This window comes from Thunnus albacares, chromosome 21 (genome assembly GCF_914725855.1).
Source record: "Thunnus albacares chromosome 21, fThuAlb1.1, whole genome shotgun sequence".
NCBI classification, from domain to species: Eukaryota; Metazoa; Chordata; class Actinopteri; order Scombriformes; family Scombridae; genus Thunnus; species Thunnus albacares.
In genome coordinates, this window is record NC_058126.1 from 21,858,890 (window position 1) to 21,881,570 (window position 22,681).

At 44.5% G+C, this 22,681-nt stretch overlaps 1 protein-coding gene across 12 annotated transcripts in view; it reads left to right on the forward strand.

Moving 5' to 3' along the window:
- nrp1a (neuropilin 1a) overlaps nt 1–22,681 on the forward strand; it is a 189,421-nt gene that overhangs the window by 140,655 nt on the left and 26,085 nt on the right. For all 12 annotated transcript variants that reach the window (XM_044339007.1, XM_044339006.1, XM_044339004.1 and 9 more), the window contains 4 exons: nt 8,765–8,946; nt 16,305–16,532; nt 19,374–19,529; nt 22,197–22,363. In XM_044339007.1, coding sequence (XP_044194942.1) covers nt 8,765–8,946; nt 16,305–16,532; nt 19,374–19,529; nt 22,197–22,363 — 733 coding nt within the window. The remainder of the gene's footprint in view (nt 1–8,764; nt 8,947–16,304; nt 16,533–19,373; nt 19,530–22,196; nt 22,364–22,681) is intronic.

Consider the following 22,681-nt stretch of genomic DNA (forward strand, 5'->3'; position numbering starts at 1 on the left):
AGAATCTAAGAGAGAGAGAGAGAGAGCCTGCTTCATGCCGCTGAACCTTTCACTGGATTCGTGTTTGCACCCGTTTGCCAACTATCAGTTCTATCAGTTATTTGGACTATTTCTCTCTTTTGTTTCTCTTCCTTCGACCGCTCAACTTACATGCCTTCACACTCTTTCTCTATCTCCCTCACCAGTCAGTTTCCTTTTAAGCCACCAATGCCATCCCACCCACACCACACTCTTTCTCTCTTCCTGCCCATTGTGGAGAGGAGAGAGTTTTGAACAGCACCCAACGGCTTTACCTCTAGTTGACCTCAGCCTCAACTCCCCTCCCTCCTCCCTTCCTCCTCTCCTCTCCTCTCTGCTCCTACAGCCTTCTCTGAATGCGGCATGCTCCTTGCACACAGCTCATTACCCAGTGGGGAGCACCGCTAGCTTCCTGCAGCATCAAAAACACAGAAGGATGATCTGCTGTGTGTATCCAGCTCGATTTTGGCGAGCGCATATTGTTGCTGTTGTTTTTTCCTTCATGTACCACTCACTCTGGTAATTTTAGTCCCATGTTAAGTTCAGTAGGTCACTGGCTTAAGGTTGTTTACAATTATCTCCATGTTTCCTCTTGTCACATGGTTCCAGCATGCCAGACCTCAATCATGTACATCATATACATGTAGTCATGAACAGGATATCCAGTAGTAGTCTGTCCCCTAACAAGCACCCCCTTTTTTGTGACACACCCAAAATAAATGGGTTACTGTTTTTGATTTCTTTTGATTAGCGGTATAATCCTGAACTTTTCAGAGTTTCATGTCGAAAAGTAAGAATTTGCTGAAGTGATACTGAACCAAATTTACGGAGGCACAAACATGTTTTTGGGGTTTTTTTGTGCCTATTTGTTATTTCTAACATAGCTGTGTCTCGCTAACAACAGGCCCAAGACATCCATAAGACAAACAATCCTGGTAAAATGTGGCGATGATAGTATTTAAAATGAGCGTTGTATCTTGTTTTTTCCTGGTGATGGTCAATGGTTTACACAGATTGAATTGTGAAGCTTTATGCTTTCAAATTATTAAAAGTTTCACAATTCAACCGGATTCCCGCCCACAAAAACCCATATTTGGACTCCTGCTTAAGGGGTTACAATGCATTGAGAAACTTATACATTTTTAACCAAGTTGGGAGTTATGGGTCTTTGTATCTTTATTATACAGTAGGTTAAGATGAAGCAGCCTTGTGCTCCCTGCCTCCCTCCCCCCAGGGTGTGCGTGTATCTATGGCACTGAGTCCCGTAGGTGCTCCGGGGGGTGAGTAGGCGATGAGAGCAGGGCAGGGACAGTGTGTTTAAAAAAGCCCGTATACGTGTCAGCCCCGCTGTGCCACATCGCCCCCTTTCTCCCAGTGCCCTGTTATTTTTACCCTTGACTTCTCATTGTTGTAACGACGGCGTATCATCTGAGCCGTGCCACAGACCCCTGTGGAGGACTCTCTCTTCGCTCACCTCTGCCTGCCCCTCTCTCCTGTGTAATCAGAGATCCTCTCAAATGTCAAGGTGGGACAAATGGGAGCCATTCCCTCTTGTAATGGCCCCAGAAATGGGCTGGAGTGCTTCTCTTACCCTCCCTCTCTTTCTCTTTTCTCTCTTTGAGAAAACACACAGGCCTTTTCAACCTTTCTATCTTATTGGCTTGCTTTCTTTCCTCGTATTTTTTGAAGTTTTATACCAATTTCCCGTTTTTGTTTTTTTGTCCTCTGTAAAACATATCACAGAGTTCCTGGGTGTGTTGTGTTAACATGTTCAACCTTTTCAGGAGAGGGTGTATAACTGCCATATTGTATAACAGCTCTCTGTCAAAATGACTATATAATGAGGCCATTACTACACTGCGGTTTTACTTCTATGAGATGTTTCTTAGAAATTTACCCAAAGGGTCCGTCGCTTCATTTGCAAAAGTATACATTCAGATGATGAATATTCATATCGGCATACTAAGATGCATAGAGCGCTGCTGTATACTAAGCAATTTCATTTCCGAAACTCACTTAGCAGGGAAAAGTGCTAAATGTGTATTTCCATTTTGCTATGGGCAGTTTTCTAATTAATTGTACTTACTCATTCTTGCTGTATTCGTGATAACAAGATGTGCAATAGAAAAAGAAATGTAGGCTGGATGGATATTCTTAACCCTGCTCACAACCGCAGCGACTTATTATAGAGAATTTTCATAAAGTCTCGGACTTAACAAATCAGCAGTGCACTGCAGAGTGATGTACTTTCACAGAATGATTTGTGTTATTATAATGGTGGCTTGTATTTTTGTACCGCACTGATAGATGCGTTATTGAAAGGAATTTATTGGAACATTTGAAGATAGTTTGCAATAAATAAAAATACAAAAATATAGGTGAAAATAAGATTTGCAGTGTAACAGCTTTTTATTGTATACTTAGTTAATTTGGGGGAATTTTAGTGGGCACTGTTTATGTTAGTCAGATAGTTTTGATTGATATTTGTAAAAAAAAAAAAAAATCACAATCACTTAATCAAACTTAGTTATTGAGATCTAAGACAAAGGACTAAATAACAGCAAGGAGTAAATTTACTACTTCTTTTGTTTCAACTACTGACGCATATTCACATTTCTATAATCACGTTATTATGACCTATTTGTCATGCTTCATGCTTTTAATAAGGGGAGAAGGTCAAAGTGTGCATAACAGGATGACTGAAATATGCGCGGCTCTGCTTTGGCCCTGTAGGCATGTCACAGTCGCTCATGGGAATAGAGAACAAGTCAGCTGAACATACTTCAGTATTGCCAGGGTTCAAAGTGCAGTAGGCCTTACACATGAGGTGAGCAGGAGGGGCTTTGCATAGCCTGTTAACAGTGGGAGCTTTTGTGGTCAGTTTTATTTCCCGTGCTTGTTTTTAGCCACCACCGTCCACCCGCCCCCTCTCTCCAGTTCACAGAAGTGTGAGCCGGCTCTGTGCTGAGCAGAAAGGATCCCCCCCTTGGGGCAGAAATCTCCCTCTGTCAGTCTGTGCTCATATATCCAAATAAAGGATTATTGTGCATGTTGCAAAGGGAGGGGGGAGATGCAATAATTGTGTCTAAATAGCCAAATTCATTAATTTGATTGTTGGCGACAGCAGATCTCTCGACAGTGTAATTAGGAAAGCTAATGGATGGAGGCACGCTAAATCCATCAATGCTAATGATAATTGCTGTTTAGGAAAGCGAATATGCTTTACAAACGTGTGGCCGAGGCCGCCACCGAAACCAGAAACAGCCACGGCGTCTAAAAATATGACAGAGCTGAGTGTAACTGTGTGGGGGTGACACCCAAAGACGGCCGCCGGAGGGGTGCAGCTGGGCCGAATATCTTTTCATCCATCTTTTTTATCTTTCCATTCATCCATCCATGTGGTGGCGAGCAAAGCAATCATGCCCTTCTCCCCTCGCCGACAAGGAACCACTTCAGAACACATCAGCTCTGATTGGTTGGTGGTTTATCCCGCTGGTGGGTTGCCACATTCCGAGGCCTTCAACTTCTGCAATAATTTTCTGCGGAGTGGAGAAAGTGATTTTTTTTCACTCACCATGGTCTAGCTTCTGTTTTAACGATGAGATCCTTTTTTTTTTCAATAAAAACCTTAATGTCAGCAACTCAATTAGAGTTAATGTTTTTAGCTGAGAATATTAAGATGTAGACCTGGTTTACTGCCCTGGTTTTTTTTTGTATTTCCTTGTCTGTCCAGGCGAGTTGACGTAGGGGTTATTACAGCCACATTGGGCCCAGGGAAAGAGGGAACCTGTTATTCAAGTGCGGGTTAATGAATGTCACATGCAAGAGGGAGGTAGTACGGGATGGAAAGTAGAAAAAGAGAGACCATTTTTATTTCGGCAAGTTATGTCCCCTCCAGGCTCGGAAAAAGTAAGTTGGAGATCAGCTTTTCTTGGGGGCCCCTTGTACACACGTTAATGATGTTTTACCGGAGCCCCAAGTGACAGTTTGTTAGCCGGGACTAGTTAACACGTGAATTCTGTGGCCTGAGTTTTTCTGACAGCTGACAACAAAGTCCTTTTTCCTGCTAAGTCCCCCCTGGGCCTCACAGACCTGTCCCAAGTCTGTTGTTTAGGCCTTTCTACTTGTGTTACCCAGAGATGTTTTGACATGTTGTAGGTGACATGTTTTCGTGCAATAGCAAGTTATACTGTGACAGCCGCAGAAAGAGAAATGCCAGAGAAAAGTGCAGGGTATTTGTTCTATAAAGGGAGTAATAGCAAAGAAAGAGCTCTTGTTCTGGGGGTTTCCACAGCACGCTTGAGCTTATAAATGGTCTGATTAAGAAATCTAACCAATTGTACGAGGCTTATACAGTCTGTCATAGTGTTATTCCATTGCCTCAGATTGTATTGCTTTTGTAGAACCATATCAAGCGGACATTTAAAGAGGGAGGACAGATTATTTCCATGGGAAAGCTTCAGGCAATATAACTGTTATATTGTTAGGCCGGTGGTTTGTCGCCTTCTCTTTGGCTTTGCAAGGAGGGCTAATGTTCTCGTTTGACACTAGCGGATTGCTTTCTCTCTGTGCCTGAAGAAAGAAGGCAGGCTAATACATTTGAGTCGGTGAAGCGAAGGTCGTTGAGAATTACATTCACCCCCCCCCCCCCCCCCCATCCCCTCGCCCCCCTACCCCTCTCTTTTTTCCCTTTAATTTCCCCACTGGATTGGCAAACGGTTTTCACTATTAGCGCTGTGGTAGGCAGCTCACTGTGTGTGCGCGCGTGTGTGTCTGTGTAATCGTTTGTGTGAGTGTTGTGGTGTGCTGGCAGGCCCACCCAGACCCAAAGCAGAGTAGACAGATAAATAGGTGCAAGGCTCAACTGGATTGTATTGTCATGAGGAATAAGGACATCAACAACAGCAGTGATACGACATAACACATCACCACACAGGCCCCTCAGAGGAGGAATTTAAGTTTAACTTGACGGGTCAGGGGGACATAGATGAGAAGCAAACTCCAAAACTGTTGGACCATCTGGGGCATCATGCTCTTCTTTTATGATCCTAGATAGAGGATGTTAACCGTCCTCTGTCCTCCCTAAGGACTCTCAACCCTAGAAGCGAGTCCCCCCCAGGTATTTAGAGCTATGGATTAGAGCTACATTTAACACAACTGGCAAAAAGAGGAGCCTTTCGGAGGCATCAAACTGCCTCGCCAAGCGTTTCCCCCATAATGTCTTCCAGATGATAAGGGCCTGGATGGATCCGTGTTAGCAGAGCAGAGCGTGTGGACCCACTGGCGCAGAACCGCTGGAGTTCTGGCTGACACACCAGTCATTTAGGCACAAATAGAGACATTTTGGAGAAAGAGGTCTCTTCTTTCTTCCCTCGCACATCAAGCACAGCGAAGACCCCCAGGGTGTATTCTCTCTTCCATGTGCATCATCTCTCCCGCTGTGCCGCCTTTACGAGGGCCATCCAAGCTGATGATGTGCCAGGGTAAAAATACAATAAACAGCTTTCCTGAAGGTGTGAGGAGTTGAAATAGAAGCAAAAATAAGACTATTCCTCTTGTTTGGATGGTAAATAAGAAGCCTGTGAGGACAGGCAAACTGAAAACATTCATTTTCTAGCTTCTGTGCACAAATATGCTACACATGCCACACTGTGCACAATATGCACATACTGTGCACATACATACACTTGCTTGCACATATATCTTGCACGTGTAGACACAAACAAAACCACACAAACACTTGCTCAGATTCTTCAGCTTTACTGCAGCATGCTCTTCTCTCCTTCTTCATCTCAGTGATGCATCTCAGCATCAATTTTTTAGGCGTCTGGCAATGCTCAGCTTTTGGCGGTTGCAAAGGGGGTGGGGGGGGGGGGGAGTCAGATAGCTGCAGAGACATAGGCTCTGAGGTGAATTATAAGTCTGCTGATAGAACAGAGCAGGGCCACAGAAAGATTGATGCTCTCTGTTGTTAGCTGGGAACCAGAAGATGGAGAGGAGAGGAGAGGAGAGAAGAGAAGAGGAGAGGAGGGAAGAGGACCTCTAACTGAGAAATTGATTGCACAGATAGAAACAATTTGGGGGAAAAAACTCAGTGCTGCATCTTCTTGGAATATGCTTTCAGTTTATTTTTTTTTTTAGAACATTCTGCATTTCACTACAAGCAGACACATGACTTCAACTAACATTAAAATCATTGTTGACTGCAAAAAAAAAAAAAAAAATGTAACTTTGGTTCCACTTTAATCGTTTCACCATAAATATTTACTGTGTTGACTAAACTTGGCAAGAGGATGACATCATTACAACAGAAACCCGACCCCTGCTTCAGGAGAGCCCTTTAAACCAAATAATGAGTGACTCCCTGGCCTTTTAGCCACAAAGCAAGGGGGGGGGGGGGGGATAACATTGTAAACACCATGTGAAACTAGTATTTTTTACTGAGTTGCAGCTGATAGAGTAGCTGAAACAAAGTGGTATTTGTGTAAGCTGAGTGGAGCTGTTGCCACAGCTGGTGGGCCGGCGAGGAGAAGAAGATGTGGTCTGAAGAGAGGCCAAACAGCTCGATCAGGGGATTTAACACAGAAAGCGACAAAAAAAAGAAAATTAAGAAATAAACAGAGGAGCTCCGGAAAGATTTCAGAATATATGAAGAAGTCAAGTTTATGAAAGAAGATCTTTCCATTCAGTTTTTTAGTCAAGTGGCTGCTGGGGGAACTTTCATGCAAGGTGCCCTCTAACCCAGGAGACTAAAAATTTAAAATAGAGAAGAAGAAGAAGATAAGGAGGCACTTGATGCTTGCTGACAGCTCCATATCACCTCAGATTACTCCGTCCAAGCAGAAAGACAAGTGAAGTCATCCATCCCCCGCATCTCCTCATGGGACCCGATTTCGAGGAGCGCCACTCCTGTCCAGCTCTACATTTAGTTACATTCTGTCCTTCCCTCTCGCTAACAGATTCCCACTCCCAACTTTCCATAATATTTTACATAAGGGATGTGTGAAAACACAGTAGGCACCCCCCCCCCCCCCCCCCACACACACACACACATAAACACATGTCTCCCAAAACACCTCTGGTAACTTGATTTCTGTTTTACAAATATGTCTTTTTAAATTTGAGGCAGGTGAAGGAAACCTGCCTCACTGAAGATGGTAGCAAAAAGGTGCGTGTGGATACAAGTCTGGCGGCACCTGAGGGATTTAGCCCACCCTGAGCCATCATTCAAAGTGTAAATCGCCTTTTTGTATGAAATCCTGGGCATTAAGTGAATTCAGAATTACTAAGGAGGTCTGATGTTTTGACAGTAATTTGGGAATCAAGCAAAACTATGAAAATAGGCCCCTGTGCCCAGAAGGCAAATAGTTGCTAAGGAAGGGAGGAGGAGACAGAAAGAGCATGTGTGTGACTGAATGTGCCCACACACCTGCTGCACATTATACTTGCATACATAAAGATTCATTTCTGTATTTACCGTGTGTGTCATTTTCTTTCTCTCTGCTTGCTGATGAAGATGGAAGAGCGGTGCAGCAGGTCGTCAGGGTTTGGGCAGGAATATATTCGATAAGTGGCCTGCACAGCTGAAAACTTGGCGGGAATGGGCGTTATGGGCAATTAAGTACTGTGGAAATCTGAACCGAAATCTGCTTTTGGAGCAACGTTCGCCCTGTCACTCACAGTCAAAACACAGCATGGAGAAGTCATCTCAACCGTCATGCAAATCACACACACACACACACACACACACACACACACACACAGGCACTAGAGTAAAAACCACAACTCGATTGCATTTAATGTACACTCACTCAACAAGTGCCTGAAAACACACACACACACATACACACACTGATAACCTGAGGCTGTTAAGACCACCCTCGTCAGCCAGTCACCCTCATTGCTTCTCTACCAGCTTAAGTTCCGCATGCCAGATTCTGTGTGTGTGTGTGTGTGAGTGTGTGAGTCATGGCTCCTGTTCCCAGTCCTATTTCAAAGCTGTTTTCCTCTTTTGCTCCTAAACCCTGTGCCGACTCAATTAGGCGGCTGCTCCCTTCAATAGCCGTGGGTCTGAAATTCCATTTGAATGTGATGTTTGACTGTGTGTGTGTATGTGTGTATATTTAATAGCTTTAACACCTGCTCTTTCTATACACCAGCGTAAGCCAAAGGCCAAAATATAATCACTTTAAATTCCCATATTCTCATATAGAACAGGCACACACACACTGTCAGTGTTATCCTGTGGTTAAACAGGAGATAGACAAATGTTCAGATGAAGTTCGGTATTTAAAGCAGTTAAAGTTACGTAAACCTGACCTCAGTGCTGCTGGGAGCTCAAAACCTCTGCAGTGTGTGTGTGTGTGTGTGTGTGTGTGTGTGTGTGAGTGTGTGTGTGAGTGTGATATAATGAAAGTGCAGCCTGCACACCTGTTCTCTGAGTTTTAACCTGAGACCTCATTAGTACACAGTGTTTTATTTCCACTACATTACCTGCACAATATGCTGTGTTGCTCTGTGTATATGTGCTCCTCTGAGTATGAACGTGTGTGTGTGTGTGTGTGTGTGTGTGTGTGTCTACATACATGCACAGTATCAACTGAATAGCTGTTTAACACTAATCGCCTCTGAATTCAATTTACTTCTGCAGAACAAAGACAAGAACAACGTTAAACCCTGAAGGAGAACGTGTTTTTATAAAGCACAGTGTCACTAACACCGTCTCCCTCTCTCTCTCTTTGTTCAGGTATGACTATGTGGAGGTGCGAGACGGTGTGGATGAGAGCGGTCAGGTGGTGGGGAAGTACTGTGGGAAGATCGCCCCCTCTCCTGTCGTCTCCTCCGGAAACCAGCTCTTCATCAAGTTTGTGTCTGACTACGAGACCCATGGAGCAGGTTTCTCCATCCGATATGAGATCTTCAAGACAGGTGGGTGGGCCGACACAGCTGTAGCTTCACCTTATCCAAACTATATGAAACATGACCCAACATGTCACGTTAAGTATTATTAATATAGACCTACAACCATATGTTTAATATTGGATATTTAAAGGCGCCGTGTTGAACATTTTTCATCATTTTTATATTTTTATTAAATTAAGAGTTCCACCTGGGTTAATTATTGTAAGATGAAAACATTGTGGACACAGCTGGTGGTGTCTTGCTCAAGGTGTTACTTGTGCTATTACTGCATTTCTCTGATTGAGAGTCACATATCCCATGAACCTGTTTGTGTCTTGTTGCCAGGAAACAAGAGCTACAGAACCTGAGGATAAAAGTGGTTGACAAAAATTTTAGTAGCTTTTTTGGAGCTTTTGATCCATCACATCGTAACATTTGATTGAAAGCTCCAGAACAGCTCCTAAAGGGACCTTATGATGAGATTGTTTGGTCAACTACAGTTTCCAAGGTCAAAAATGGAAGTGATTTTTCCATAAGTCTTTCCCAACAGCTACTATCTGCCATTCCAGAAAAAGTTTCAGCAATTTGCACTTGAAGAATAACACCCTCCCCCTGTTTTGTGCTTTAAAGCGATCCAGCAGATTTCTTGCAAAATCAAAGTAAAGTGTTGTGTAGAGGCCTGCAGAGGCTCACAATTTACTATGTGATAATCTGATTAGTTAGCATGTTAATTGCATTAATTTCCCAAAACAAAAATAATTTATTTATATCAAAACAATACATATCTTGAAGTAACTTGTGACTTCTTGGTTTAAGGTTTAAGGAAAACACTGTTACAAGCGTCACATCATAATTTTAAACAATCTTTACTGAACTTTGCCTCTTGTTCAAACTATCACATGCCTCAGTAGGATACAGTATGAAAGCTTGAGGAATAATTCTGATAATGGGGCAAGAAAGAGCCTCTCTGTCTAATTTCATGGTTTGTTTGTGATTTAGTCAAGGCAACAGAGCATCAAATTATGCAATCACAATATGGCAAGCAATATGCTGCATTCAGAACCAATGAATCATAGTCCCATATGTTCCATAATTGTAGCACTTTTTATGTGGTGTGAATTATTGTACAATAAGCGAGAGCATAATTTGCTTACCATTGATTCAGCAAATGTTGTTTTTGTTGGTTTGCTGTCAGATGGCAATCATCGGCAATGGCGTGAACCTGCTATTATAAACAAAGACTAGCAGGTTGTGGAGAAAGTGCATTCAGTGCACTTAGCAGGGTTTCTGCAGGATGTGACCTTTCTCTGTTTCTGAGCACCACAGTTGTATCCAATTAGTTTTTGGTTCCTTCCTTAATATTAAATCTAAAAAAATACCTCAGGGTAATATTAGCGGGGAATCAGGTATGAGAAAACACAAATATCCTCAGGGGATGTTTATCTTATCAGAAAGGAACATAACAAGTGAGAGAATTTCCTGTTAGTCAGCTGCCTTCCTTTATTTGGATTGAAAGGAAGGAGGACAACACATATCTAGAGAGTGACTGGTGGGCAGACAGGTGCTACAGACTCCACTTTCATTAATTAACCTCAGCAGCAGTCTATGGGACAGCCCCCCGTGACCTCGGAGACATGATGAATGGCCCTGCAAGGTTCCTCCTTCCTTTTAATCTGGTCTAGTGTGTGTCTGTGCTTGTGTTTGTGTGTCTAGGCTTGTGCGTGTCACCATCACGGAAGGGCAGCTGGTGGAGTGTGGGTCCATTTACGAGATCAAAGCGACACTCCACCCCGACACACGCAAACTCATCTGCACACACTGCCTCATTCCCCTTGATAGGCTAGTTAAATCCACTACATTCTTCCATGATTAGCTTGGTATTTCCCAGTCTCATCTATTAGCCAGGACTGATTATAAATGAGCCGTGTTAGGGGCCCGGTGGCGATAGGAGGGAAACTGCTGAACACACTCTTAGAGAGCTAAGATATGAGGAAATACGGATCTAGCAAGAAATATGGATGTAAGCGTGGATAGAAGATAGAGTCAGGACTAGAGAGTTTGAGCTAGATCCAAATCTGTGCTTTTCTTGCTGATGGAATCCAAAAGGGAATCAGGGTTGGGGGAATAGTGCAGTGTTGCAGATTAAACCCAAGACAGAACTTTTTCATCTCGGTGTTTTGCACCCAGTGCCATTCCCCTGTGGAGAAGAGCTCCATGGGTGTGCCATTGCTTCCACAGTGGATCCAGACTTTCTTTATGCTTTGAATTTGCTCTGTGTTTTGACTACTGCGGCGCTGGCTGCCGCCAAGAGAAGGGCTCTGAGATCAATTAACAGCCCTGTTTGTTAGAGCGTGAGAGAGAACCGAGCAGAAAGAGAGATACAAAGCTAGCTGATTAGCCCATCTTATCAACAAGCAGGGTATTAGTTGGGAAAACATTGTGTTGGCTAACACATGTAATGTTAATGATGATACACAGATGCTCTGATAACGGATGAAGGAACGGGAGGCTCGCACTTGTGCATGCCAATGAAGGAAAATGCAAAGAATGCAGGCTGTTTATCACTGTGATTATAGGCCTGGAGATCACTGGAGGTCGACCTCTGGGACTGGTACTGCGTTTCATCCTGGGTTAAACACAAACAAAGGTCACATAGATGATAAAAATAAACCACAAAGCAAAGTTATGTAAACACACACCCCCCTCAGGAATCATATACCAGCCTACACGAGTGTGTTTGCATGTGCAGGTTCACCCACTTAAACTGTAAATTATTTAAATACACTTTCTCACACACCTCAAACATGCTGGCATTCATAGCCCTAGTTTTCATCAGCGGTAGACTGCGAAGTGTCTAATTGGAAGAGAACAGGTTGTTTTGCGGTTCTCTGTGGCTGCTTCCACATTAGTCTCTACCCCTCTCCACTCCTCAATCCCATCCAACCATCTTAATTAGCATGGGCTATTTATTTTATAGCCTGCAAATTGGCAGCCTCGCTCCGCTGGCTGAAGTCTGGCAAGAGACAGGAAGAGCAAGATGGTGGGGGAAAAAAAGCAAAAGATAGTGGGAAAGGATAAGTCAGAAACAGGAATATTTGAGCTAAAGGCAGCAGATTAGCAGGCTGGTTGTGTGTATGCCTCAACGGAGTCCTTCGACTTCAGACAGTAATAAAATGGTAAATAAAAAGGCTGGTAAAACTATGGCCTTGACTTTATAAACAATCACCAGCGTGCATAAAAATCACTTATATCAACCCCAAAAAGTTTAGTAAAGTTAGTTAAGGTGAGGTTACCCTCCACTGAAATCCTGGTCCTTCTGTAGATTATGGGAAGATCTATTAATCCTGCCATTCTGACAGTATCTCGCTTAAAATCCTCAAGTGCTTCTTAAGTATACGCGTGCATGCGTACATGCACAACATATGTTTTCCTTTAACAGCTCAGCAGTTTGGTTAGAACCACATCAAGGCTGGCCGAGGGCCCATTGAAGTGGGCGAGGAGGCAGAGATAGTGCCACTGGAAGTATCTAACCCCCTCCCCCACTCGCATACACACACAGTCTCATCTCCTCACAGTTACTAAGCAGGATGACTAAGTCTGTTGGAGGGAGCTGTAGCATGTCTGTTGCCCTTTCTTCACACTAAAAAAACTGCCATCTTCTCACCCTATAGCCTTGTTTATCATATCACCATGATGCGGGCACATTTAGTCCGAGCACACACCTGTATAAACACTTTCAAGGTACGTGTGTGTGTGGTTGTGTTGGGTGGGGCCTGGGGGGCACATTTAGCTTTCATGGACGGCACGCCCCGATGGCATAGGTCACATCTGGCACGGAGACATACTGTCATCACACATACTACCCTCATGGAAACGTAAGACAAGAAATTTCTTTAAGAAGAACCAGAGGGAGAATGTGGCCCCCCCTGCCCCCTCCCCCGACCTGAGCTACGTCACAGGCACAGTAGACACATAAATGCCGTGTCAATAGTGAAATGCCTCAGGGTGGGTGTGTGTGGTTTTTGGTAAGCATAAACCTGTCTTTCCATCTGTTTCAATGAGTGACGCTCCGCAGGCTACAGGTTAATGTTTGATTTAGTGTTGAATGAGTTTATTCTCCACCAGCGATTAACCCTTCTGTCAGACAGAATGGAGGGGGTGGGGGGCGGGGGTCTTGACAAAAGGGTGGTATGAAGGGAGGCAGTAACGGGGGTGGAGGGGAGAAGGGTTGGACTGGGCTAATGATTAGCGGGAGAGAAACATGGAACATAAACAGAGTTGATTTACGTAGCAGTCCAAAAACAACACCTTCAGCCCCAATGGCTCCGGCCACTAATAACCCTGACTAAGGAGGGAGAGAGTTAAATAGATGGGAAAAAAGAGGAGTGGATATGTGGAAAGAGAGAAAGAGAGAGACACGGGGAGAGATTTAAAAATGAAAATTGCGAGAGGCCGTCACATTTAACGCCTGTTCCTTGGCGCAATGTTGTTCTAATGATTAACGTGCAGCCTCTAGTCGGCTTTCAGCACTTACAGCAACTGCTTAATAGAGTATAGAGGACAAGTCATCAGGGAACTAACAGTTGAAAGGCTCCCTGCTCCCTTAATGCTGAAACCATATTTATTTAAGATTTATTATAAATCCCGAACACTTGTAAAGATTGAAATCAGATCTCCATTAAATATCATTTTGCCGGCAACGACTTGTCCAGTTAAACAAACTCTAATCACTCAGCCACCGAGCTGGAGTGACATTTGTTTACTCCCCCAACCAGAGGAGAAGGGCTCAATATGAACGAGAGCTAAAAGAATCCATTACTGCCGGCAGTAAACGTTGGAGCGCCTGGTTGAACGTTGCCGGTAAATGTCGCGTGTTCAAGGTTACTTCTTGTTCTCTCTCTTTACTTCCTGTCATAAAATTCTGCTGTTTGTTTAAAGGCAGCGGTTGAACTACTGGGTGCGCTGTGGCTGAACTATCTGCTTTATCTCAGATGGAGGGAAACATCTGAGTGTTCTGAGATGAGTTCCTGTGAGCTTTACCTGAGTCAAAACTTTCATATGTACAAAACCCTTTGTGTTTCCTATTTCAATCCCTTTCTCTCTCCCTGTTATTGCCCGGTAAACAAACAACTGCAGTGATAAAACAAGGAAGCAACACAGAGCGAGTAAGGGGCAGACAACAGGATATATTTGTCTACTTGTCAATACAGATGCATGCACACGCGCTGTACGTACAGACGCTGACACAGAGAAGCATGAGTGCTATCATCGAATGCCTCTCACGCAGACATCAACACAAAGCATCCTGGGTGTAGCGAGGGGAGCTGAGGACGTAAGCCCTCCCATGTGGAGGCACTAGATAAAAGAGATCTGTTGGATGATTATCTCGCCGGTGGTACCAACCAGAGTGCTCTGTCTCCTCTCACTACTCTATTTTGTTGTGATGTCTTTGCGCTGTCCTTTTCTTGGGGGGATATAAGCGCAGCCAGGCACAAAAAGGCTGACAATAGGGGAGTTTGTCCTTTGTTCGGCCTCAGTCATGATCATTCAGAAGGAAAACGGAGACAGAAAGATGGTTTCAATAAAATATTATGAGGAAATTAACAGTCCAGGCACCATATTTTTTTTTCAGTGCCAGTCTAGTGCTTGGATTTTGACAGGTTTTCAGAGTGAACCATTTCCGACAATCAAATCTGTTCTGGTCAACTCCTTAGCTGAGATAAGGGTCATGGTGGATGCTGATGAAATGGATGGAGAGTGGAGCTCTGAGCCAATATCCACAGGAAATTCAACACACTGACCTAAATTGCACTCCGGGTACTGCAGCTGTCTAGAGCACTCAGGGACCACGGTCGCCTTTTTCAAAAAAAGTGGCTTGCATCTATAGTTTTTCCCCAAAACTGCCTGACATTTCTCCCAAATATGGCGAGGTAAAGTGCAGATCTGCAGCATCCAGCCACCCTCTCATCCCAGGGAACGCTCTCTCTCAACAAAATCTCTCCATTTTCCAGGGGTAAATACGAGAGGAAGCTGTGAAATTAATGGTGCCCACTGTTCTCGAAAGCCACACTTTAGCTGCTGCACTAAATGTCAACTCTCTTTAGAGTCAAAACGCCGCTCACCGCGGCTTTCAACTTGGGGAGAAAGAAAATCAACATGGTTCTCCCTCCCTTCACTCACTCCACTGGTGGACAGGCTGAAGTGGGCCTGATGGTCCTGAATTAGGGGCCCAGCAAGATGCTTGAGTGACAGTGGAAAAAGCAGTTTGCCACATTCATTTAAGCTACAATGACTGTAGCGTGGAGGCTCTATCTAGCGATAACTCCCTGCAATTTTGGTTTCGATCAGCTCCATCTGCGCCCATCACGCGGGCTGTCAGACTAGCATGAAAATGACGTTATCCTGGGCACATTTCTGCCTCTAATGGCTCCAAATAATTGCCCTGGATGACAGTAGTCCTCTTTTTTTTCCTGATTTTGTATGTGTGTGTGCTTTGTGAAGTAGACTTGGTAACACTCTGGCCCAGTGCTTGAGCCTGCATAGCGAAAATGTCTTAACGTCTCTTTCTGTCACTCCCTTAAAAAATTCTCCTCCAACTCTTAGCATCACTTTTTTTATCTCACGTCACTCATTCTTAAATAATAATCTTGTGCTCATGATGCTCTGACAAGTGGCTAACATGGGAAATGTGTTAATGCTCCTCATCAGCTGAAAGGCAGCTCTCCGGGGAGCTGTGAATAAATATTTTGACTTTCCCTTGTGTAAAACCATGTGTTTAAGTGTGAGTGTGCGTGTTGATGTATGCGCAGTCATTGCCCTCGCCTTCCATCACTGACACTGTAATTTTTCCTGAGCACCTCTCATATGTTTCACAGACGTATCCTGATGAGGGCTTGTGTGTGTGTGTGTGTGTGTAAGTGTGTGCGAGAGAGGTTTTTGCAGCGTGAATCAAGCTGTTTATTCATCGCTCCCCGATTCTGATGATTGAGGCCTTTCACTATGTTTGCTCTTGCAGTCCAGATGTTCCAGGAGTTACAGATTTAACACACACAGACACACACACACACACACACACACACTCAATGATGAAGGAGTGTGACTTTTGTGACCATAAGGGAATGGAAAAGAGGCACAGAACCAGATGTAGCCTGCAGTGAACAAGAGAAACTATCAAGGTGGTCTGTCATCTATGGGCCATAAACTATCCTCCACTCAATAGACCGGCTGGGAGGCAGAGCTTTTCAATACCCACCACAAAAAGCCACCCGAAACACAGCACTTAACAAACAGTCGTTCAATAGAATCAATCCCACCTCTTTCTTTGTCCCCGTTTTGTTTCATCTTCTTATTCCCCATCTCGTTTCCTCCTTTCATCCTTCCTGTAGGTCCTGAATGCTCCAGGAACTTCACCTCCAACAGCGGTGTCATAAAGTCGCCCGGCTACCCTGAGAAGTACCCCAACAACCTGGACTGCACATTCATGATCTTCGCCCCGAAGATGTCCGAGATCATTTTGGAGTTCGAGAGCTTCGAATTGGAGCCTGACCCGACGCCTCCTACTGGCGTGTTCTGCCGCTACGACCGGCTGGAGATCTGGGATGGCTTCACAGGAGGTGAGCAAGCACTGACATTTATGAAAGCCCATCTTTTTATGTGCTTTTTCATTTCTGAAACTTCAAACAGTGTAGATTTGTCCATCTCTGTATTTGGACACAGAGGAGTCATTTCAAGGCCACTATAGGAAAGATGTAAAAATATGAATTATCCCACTGCTTAGAGATCTGCTATCCTGTACTGGCAGAGAAAGAATGTAAGTGGGTGGAGTGGGGGGTTTCAGTGTCACTTCTCACTGCTTTACCGGTGGAAATGAACAGCTTTACACAATATGATGGCATTATCCGGGCCAGTGGGCTAACTGCCTTAACCAGTCTTGGCGGGGGTCCAAGATTCTGTCGTCATGAGCGTAATGCTTCGTCATCGCTCAAAGCCAAACACTTCCTGATTACAAGAGCCTCCCACCCTTCCTCTCTCTGTCATAGGCTACATTGTGTTGCAGGATTTGTGAGTTTCTATACATCTGGGACTTCAGTGCCTGATCAAGGCTATGATATTTAAGTTGTTGCTTCTGCGAACCATAAAACATAAAGAACACAATTCAATCTTGCAGGAAATGATTCTTAAAGGAATTTCCTTTGGAAGTTTCTGTGTGTTTCCCACTAGAGGTAAAAAAGGCTCACTGAATTTGAATTGAAGCAGCTTAGTCTTGATAAGAGGCAACATCTCCTGGTTGTGAGGTTGAACAAAGGCTGTGGCATGTGCACATACTAAAATATTGCCTTAATGTTCAAATCCATCTAAAAAATCAGCAGGTGAGAGACGGAGTAAGAGAGGGCCAGCAGTGTTCAAAGCAATGCTTCCATAGCCTGAGATGAGGCTTTGAACTCGCTGAGCGAAATCACCTCTTGAAGTTTTCGGTTTTTCTTCTGGCTATTCCAACACAGGGATAAGATGAAAGCTTTTCTCACCCATCAGTGGCTGAAAATTGAAACAATTTTATCTAGTTCAACCTGGTACACATCAGTGTTCTGAGCTCTGGTGTTCCAAGTGTTAAGGTTGAAGCATAAATCACAGCGCCTTTTCAAGTGAGTTTACTTAAAGTTCAATATTCTCTCAGCTCACATCTCTTCAGATTTGAACTGTGCAGAGTTTACCTTTTATTCCACAAATTATTTCCATAACTCATTTGTACGTTCTTCCCAAGAGGTGAGACATGTTTAATTTTCAGGATCTTGTGTTGATTAAGCAGAACCTCAAAGGCTTCAAGAGCTGAGAATGTCACATTATTATCACCTTTGAATACATATTTTTACAAAAAAATCGGTCGGGAGAAGAAACATGTCCTGTGGTACTTCCGACTAAAAACACCTTTCCTCATGAAAATTCAAAGATTTCTAAGTTCACTCAGCTGAAAGTTTGACACAAAACAAGAAGAGGAAGACACATCCATGTCTCTTTTTGTCCAACACTGAGCCTTTTTCAGGGTAGAAACTGGACAACACCACTTGGAACTGACATGGCATCACACCCTTCAAGTGTTGTGTGTGATAGACAGCCTTGTATAGAAATAAGCCATGGGAGGAAAATAGTGTGTCGGCTTTTGCCAGGCGGTACCTGTGGTGCCTGCTGGATCGATAATGCATTAGCACAGAAGGCTGGAGGCATGCTAGCTGTCGGGGTGTGCAGAGGTGGGAGATGTCCGGGCAAATTCAGGCCACTGTGAAGCGCCGAGGGAGTAGCAAACCCCCTCCTCTCAAACCACACCTCGATAGCTAGGCGCTGCCGAAGAAGAACCTCCACTCCCTTACCCCACTTCCCTGAGGAACGGAGAGGCAGGCAGGATGCAGAGTTCATGGCTAGGTCCTTTAAAATTTCATAGGGCTTGGGGAGTCATGCGGATAATCCGGGAGATGGCATTTTTTTGTTCAGGCCCAGGCTTTAGCAGGTTTAAAAGCGCACACAGACACTCACGCCCATACACTAGCCACCTAGGTTATGAAGATTAATCTGAGCCATCACACCTCTGCCCCATAAGTCCCTGTGGCCTGGCCTTTGCCTTTCATGTAGGAGCTGGGCTGGAAGAGGCGTATTTTGATGACAGGAGGCCGCAGGGAGGTAGGGCTGTCACTCGCCACTGATCACAGCATTAGTAATCACAGATAAGCTGCATGTCCCTGCACACCAACAGGAGCACACATTCACAAATGTGCATGGATCATAGCACACATCAGAGGCACAGGGCAAGGTCATTGTGCTCTCTTGCTCTCCCGCTCGGTCCCTCCCTCGTTACCCCATCACTCTTTCCCCATGTTTCTCCGCCTCTCTGTCTCCCCCTAACGTTCCACCCTGCCGTTTCCTCATTCTACTCAGTTAGCGCAGTGGAACGTGTCCCTCTTGTGTTTTTATTGCTCTCTGTCTTTTACTGTCCCCCCTATTGTCTCTGCTCAGTCTTTACTTGTTTGGTCTCCTTCACAAAACTCACTCAGCCATGGCTGTGTCCGCCTCAGTGTGCACAACATTAAAAACCAGACTTGGGTATGGGAAGACGGGAGATCTGAGATATTTACGGCCAGCAAATAGACAGAGACCGTGACCTGCCCACACCACAGGTCCCTTTTCCGCCTTTCTCTTTTTTGTGCTCGATGGGCAAGCAGGCGTGGAATGTTGGGAGCCTTTTCTCACACGTCTTTATGGTGTCGAGTAGAAAAAAAATGCGGTGCCATACCTCACTGACACACTAGTTTCCACACCTCCACGGGGGAGGAGTTGGTAAACCCATGTGTGACATGGATGTGGCAAGCAAACAAATATTGAGTTAACCCAGCTCTAACCTGACTAACAATGTTTGTCCTTTCTCTCTACTTTCTCTCTCCATCTGTTTTGCCTTTTCCCTTCAGTCGGGCCATACATCGGGAGGTACTGTGGGCAGAACACACCGGGAAGGATCATCTCCTACACTGGCATCCTGGCACTGACAATCAACACTGACAGCGCCATCGCTAAGGAAGGCTTCTCTGCCAACTTCACCGTCATCGAAAGGACCGTTCCAGAGGGTGAGCTGGCATAAAAACAGAAATTCAGACAGATGGGGATGCCAGGGAGGCAGAAGCAGAAGAGGAGGCCAATGAACAGAGGCAAAAAATTCAGTATAATTGAGGTAGAAATCTAAATGAAATCAGAATCCAGAGAGATTTGTTCAGTGAAAGAGAGTTTGGATCACAGGAGACTGAATCCAAATTGGGTAGTTCCAGAAAACTTAGAGGGCAGTAAACTAAACACCCGAGGAATATTACTAAAAGTAAGAAACAGATGTTGTCTGCACCTGAAGCTTCACATGGTCCTATTATGACCAATTCCCACTCGTTTAACAGAGCTTAAGAGTTGTTAAATAAACACCTCCTGCTTCTTCATTTGGGGAATGTGTTACAGGGTACAAGTCTGCCTCCCATGGTTTACAAGACCTACATTTACACTCTTTGGGCCCAGACAGGCTCCAAAAGGCAGCTTCCCCACCAGTAACCACCCTAGACACACACACACCTCTAGGGCTTTAACATGCAGCATCGTCGTCACGGGGTTTGACCCCCCGACCCCATTTTGCAAAACGCTCCGACTAAACATTTCATTAAGGAAGACGAGCGCTGGTAGAAGTCATAAATCTGTCCAGAGGCCAGACCACCCCACACACACACACACACACACACACACACACACACACACACACACACACAGGCAGTCTTTGAATAGCAATAGAAATGGATGACATTCAACAAATCTACTAATCATCTCCAAAAGGATTTTGTCTTGCCCACAGGGAAGACAGACGTTAAGTACACACAATAAACAGAACAACCCCGCGTCACAGTAATGAGCATGGCGATGACTGCTGATGTCATTTTTCCTTAGTTTCCTCTGAGTTACTTTAATTGCCTTAATCACAAATCTAAGATCAGATTACGCAAATCAACTTTTCGCATTCACCATTGAGACGCGTGGTGAAATATCAGACGTGTGATCAGTAAAGACTTTAATTTACATGAGTTGCTTGGTCTTGCGTTACCAAGATAGAAATAAAATTTTCAAACTTTTTCCGTCCTCTTCCAGACTTGCACTACTTGAATCATTCATAATCCCCTTATGCATAATACAAAGTGGATTTTCTCGCTTCTACATGGCAAGGAGAACGGTACACTCCAGTTGAAAGCTACTGATGGGAGACGATAAGGTGATGAAAAGGAGGCCTTGTCTTTTGTTCTTGCCCCATTTCTCTCCCTTTCTCTCCCTCCGATCACCCTCCTCACCCGTTCATCCACGCTCACTATCTTCTCGGCTATCAATCCCGCTTTGGTCGGTAACCCACATGATCAGATAGCATCCTCAGCTGCAAACAAGAACTTCTTTATGTTTCTGTTGATCACTATCCGGTAATCTAGATGATTTGGGTCCGAGTGCAAAAGTTTGACAAGATCGGGCAGACTTCTCAAAGAAAGCCGACGATGAGAGTGGAGAGGTGTGAGACTGGTTTCTCGGTATCACACTGAGATTCAGACACACTTGTGTGTGTGTGTGTGAACACATATATATGCGACTGCGCATTGACACTGTAAAGCACAAACACACACGGTGACCCAGTGACTGAGGTGTGTTAGCAGTGTGGCAGATGGGGAGACCATCTGTGTTAGCTCATAGGCAGCAGCCACATAGCAGTTCCACACTGTTCCTTATCCTGCGCCCTCTGAGTGTAGGCGTCTGTGTCCACACAAGCACATGATTTCATTTTTTGGGCAAAGTATGTTGTGTTTATTGCAGCTATAGATTTGCATTAAGGGAAGTAGGCTTGTGACTGTAAGGTTAACAGCTCAAAACATTGTCAAGGTGTTTTATGACCAACTTTACCATTGATAGAAAAAAGAAGTAAGTAACCAATAAGAAGAAAGTCTGCCCTCATATACTGTAGCTCTGGGTTGGTGTGGTGACATTATACGACTCCTGCCCTGATCAAAAGGTCATATCGTTCATTCCAACCACTGTTGTTGCTCCATCGACAGCGGTGTCAGCTTGTCTGACCTCTGGGGGTTAGAGGAGCTGACCTGACCACAAAGCCCAGGATGCCTGAAAACTGCCCCATGACAATACAAACAAGGGAAGCCACCTCCCACCCTGGGTGGTGGGTCCATTGAGTGTGATATACGGCCCTAAATACAGATACTTAATGCACCTAAACTCCCCCAAGAGACCACGTTGGGGAAAATAGTCACTGTGAGCAAAATAGTCACTGTGTGCAAAAAAGATAAACTGCCCACTGGGAGGTGAGAGAAACAGATCCAGTCAGTGGAAAAAATATGTGGAGTGAAAGTCACTTCAACGCCTAATACAGGCGTAAACTTAGCCCACACTGAATGTTTTATGAAGACATTTTTACGTCTTAATGCGGAACACTTTCATCCTGCTTCCATTAAAAACTAGAGAGAGAAACAGAAAGGATTTACTGAGGCGTGGCTGATGTGCTGTTCTTTTCCGGCCAGCAGCGCTGAGTGCCTGTCGTGTGGCGTCCTCCTCCCCAGAGATGAGCTCTGATTCTGGGGGACACTGAAAGCACATGCTGGGTGCATTCTGGCGCTTTCAGTGCTCAGAATTCAACTAAACATTTGTTACTCTCTCCCTTTTCATCCTTTTCTGCTACCTCCTATCTCTCCTTTTCCTCACCCCTCCCTTCCCAGATTTTGACTGCAGCGACCCCTTGGGAATGGAATCAGGAGAGATAACATCAGACCAAATCATGGCTTCATCCCAGTACAACCCCAGCTGGTCCCCAGAGCGTTCCAGACTCAACTACTATGAAAATGCATGGACTCCAGCAGAGGATTCAAACAAGGAGTGGATACAGGTACCACATTACCTCACATGTATTTCTCAGATGCAAATATCACAGATAATTTCTCTAAAGGTAGTTTTGGCTCTTGAGGAAAGGTAGATAATGTCTGAAAAGTGAATCATGGCTGTGTAGAACAATTCACCAACTGTCTACAGTATGTTTTTGGAGGTGAGTCACAGTCTGAGGGTACATGCAGTATTAGAGGTGACTACTGCCTGTGTGAACACAGTAGAAGTGCTCTGTGTTTGTCCTTCAGTCTCTGAAGGTGCAATTTCTCCATAATACTTTGACAAAACCCAACAATTTCAAAGATGAATGTCAGCCGTCCTG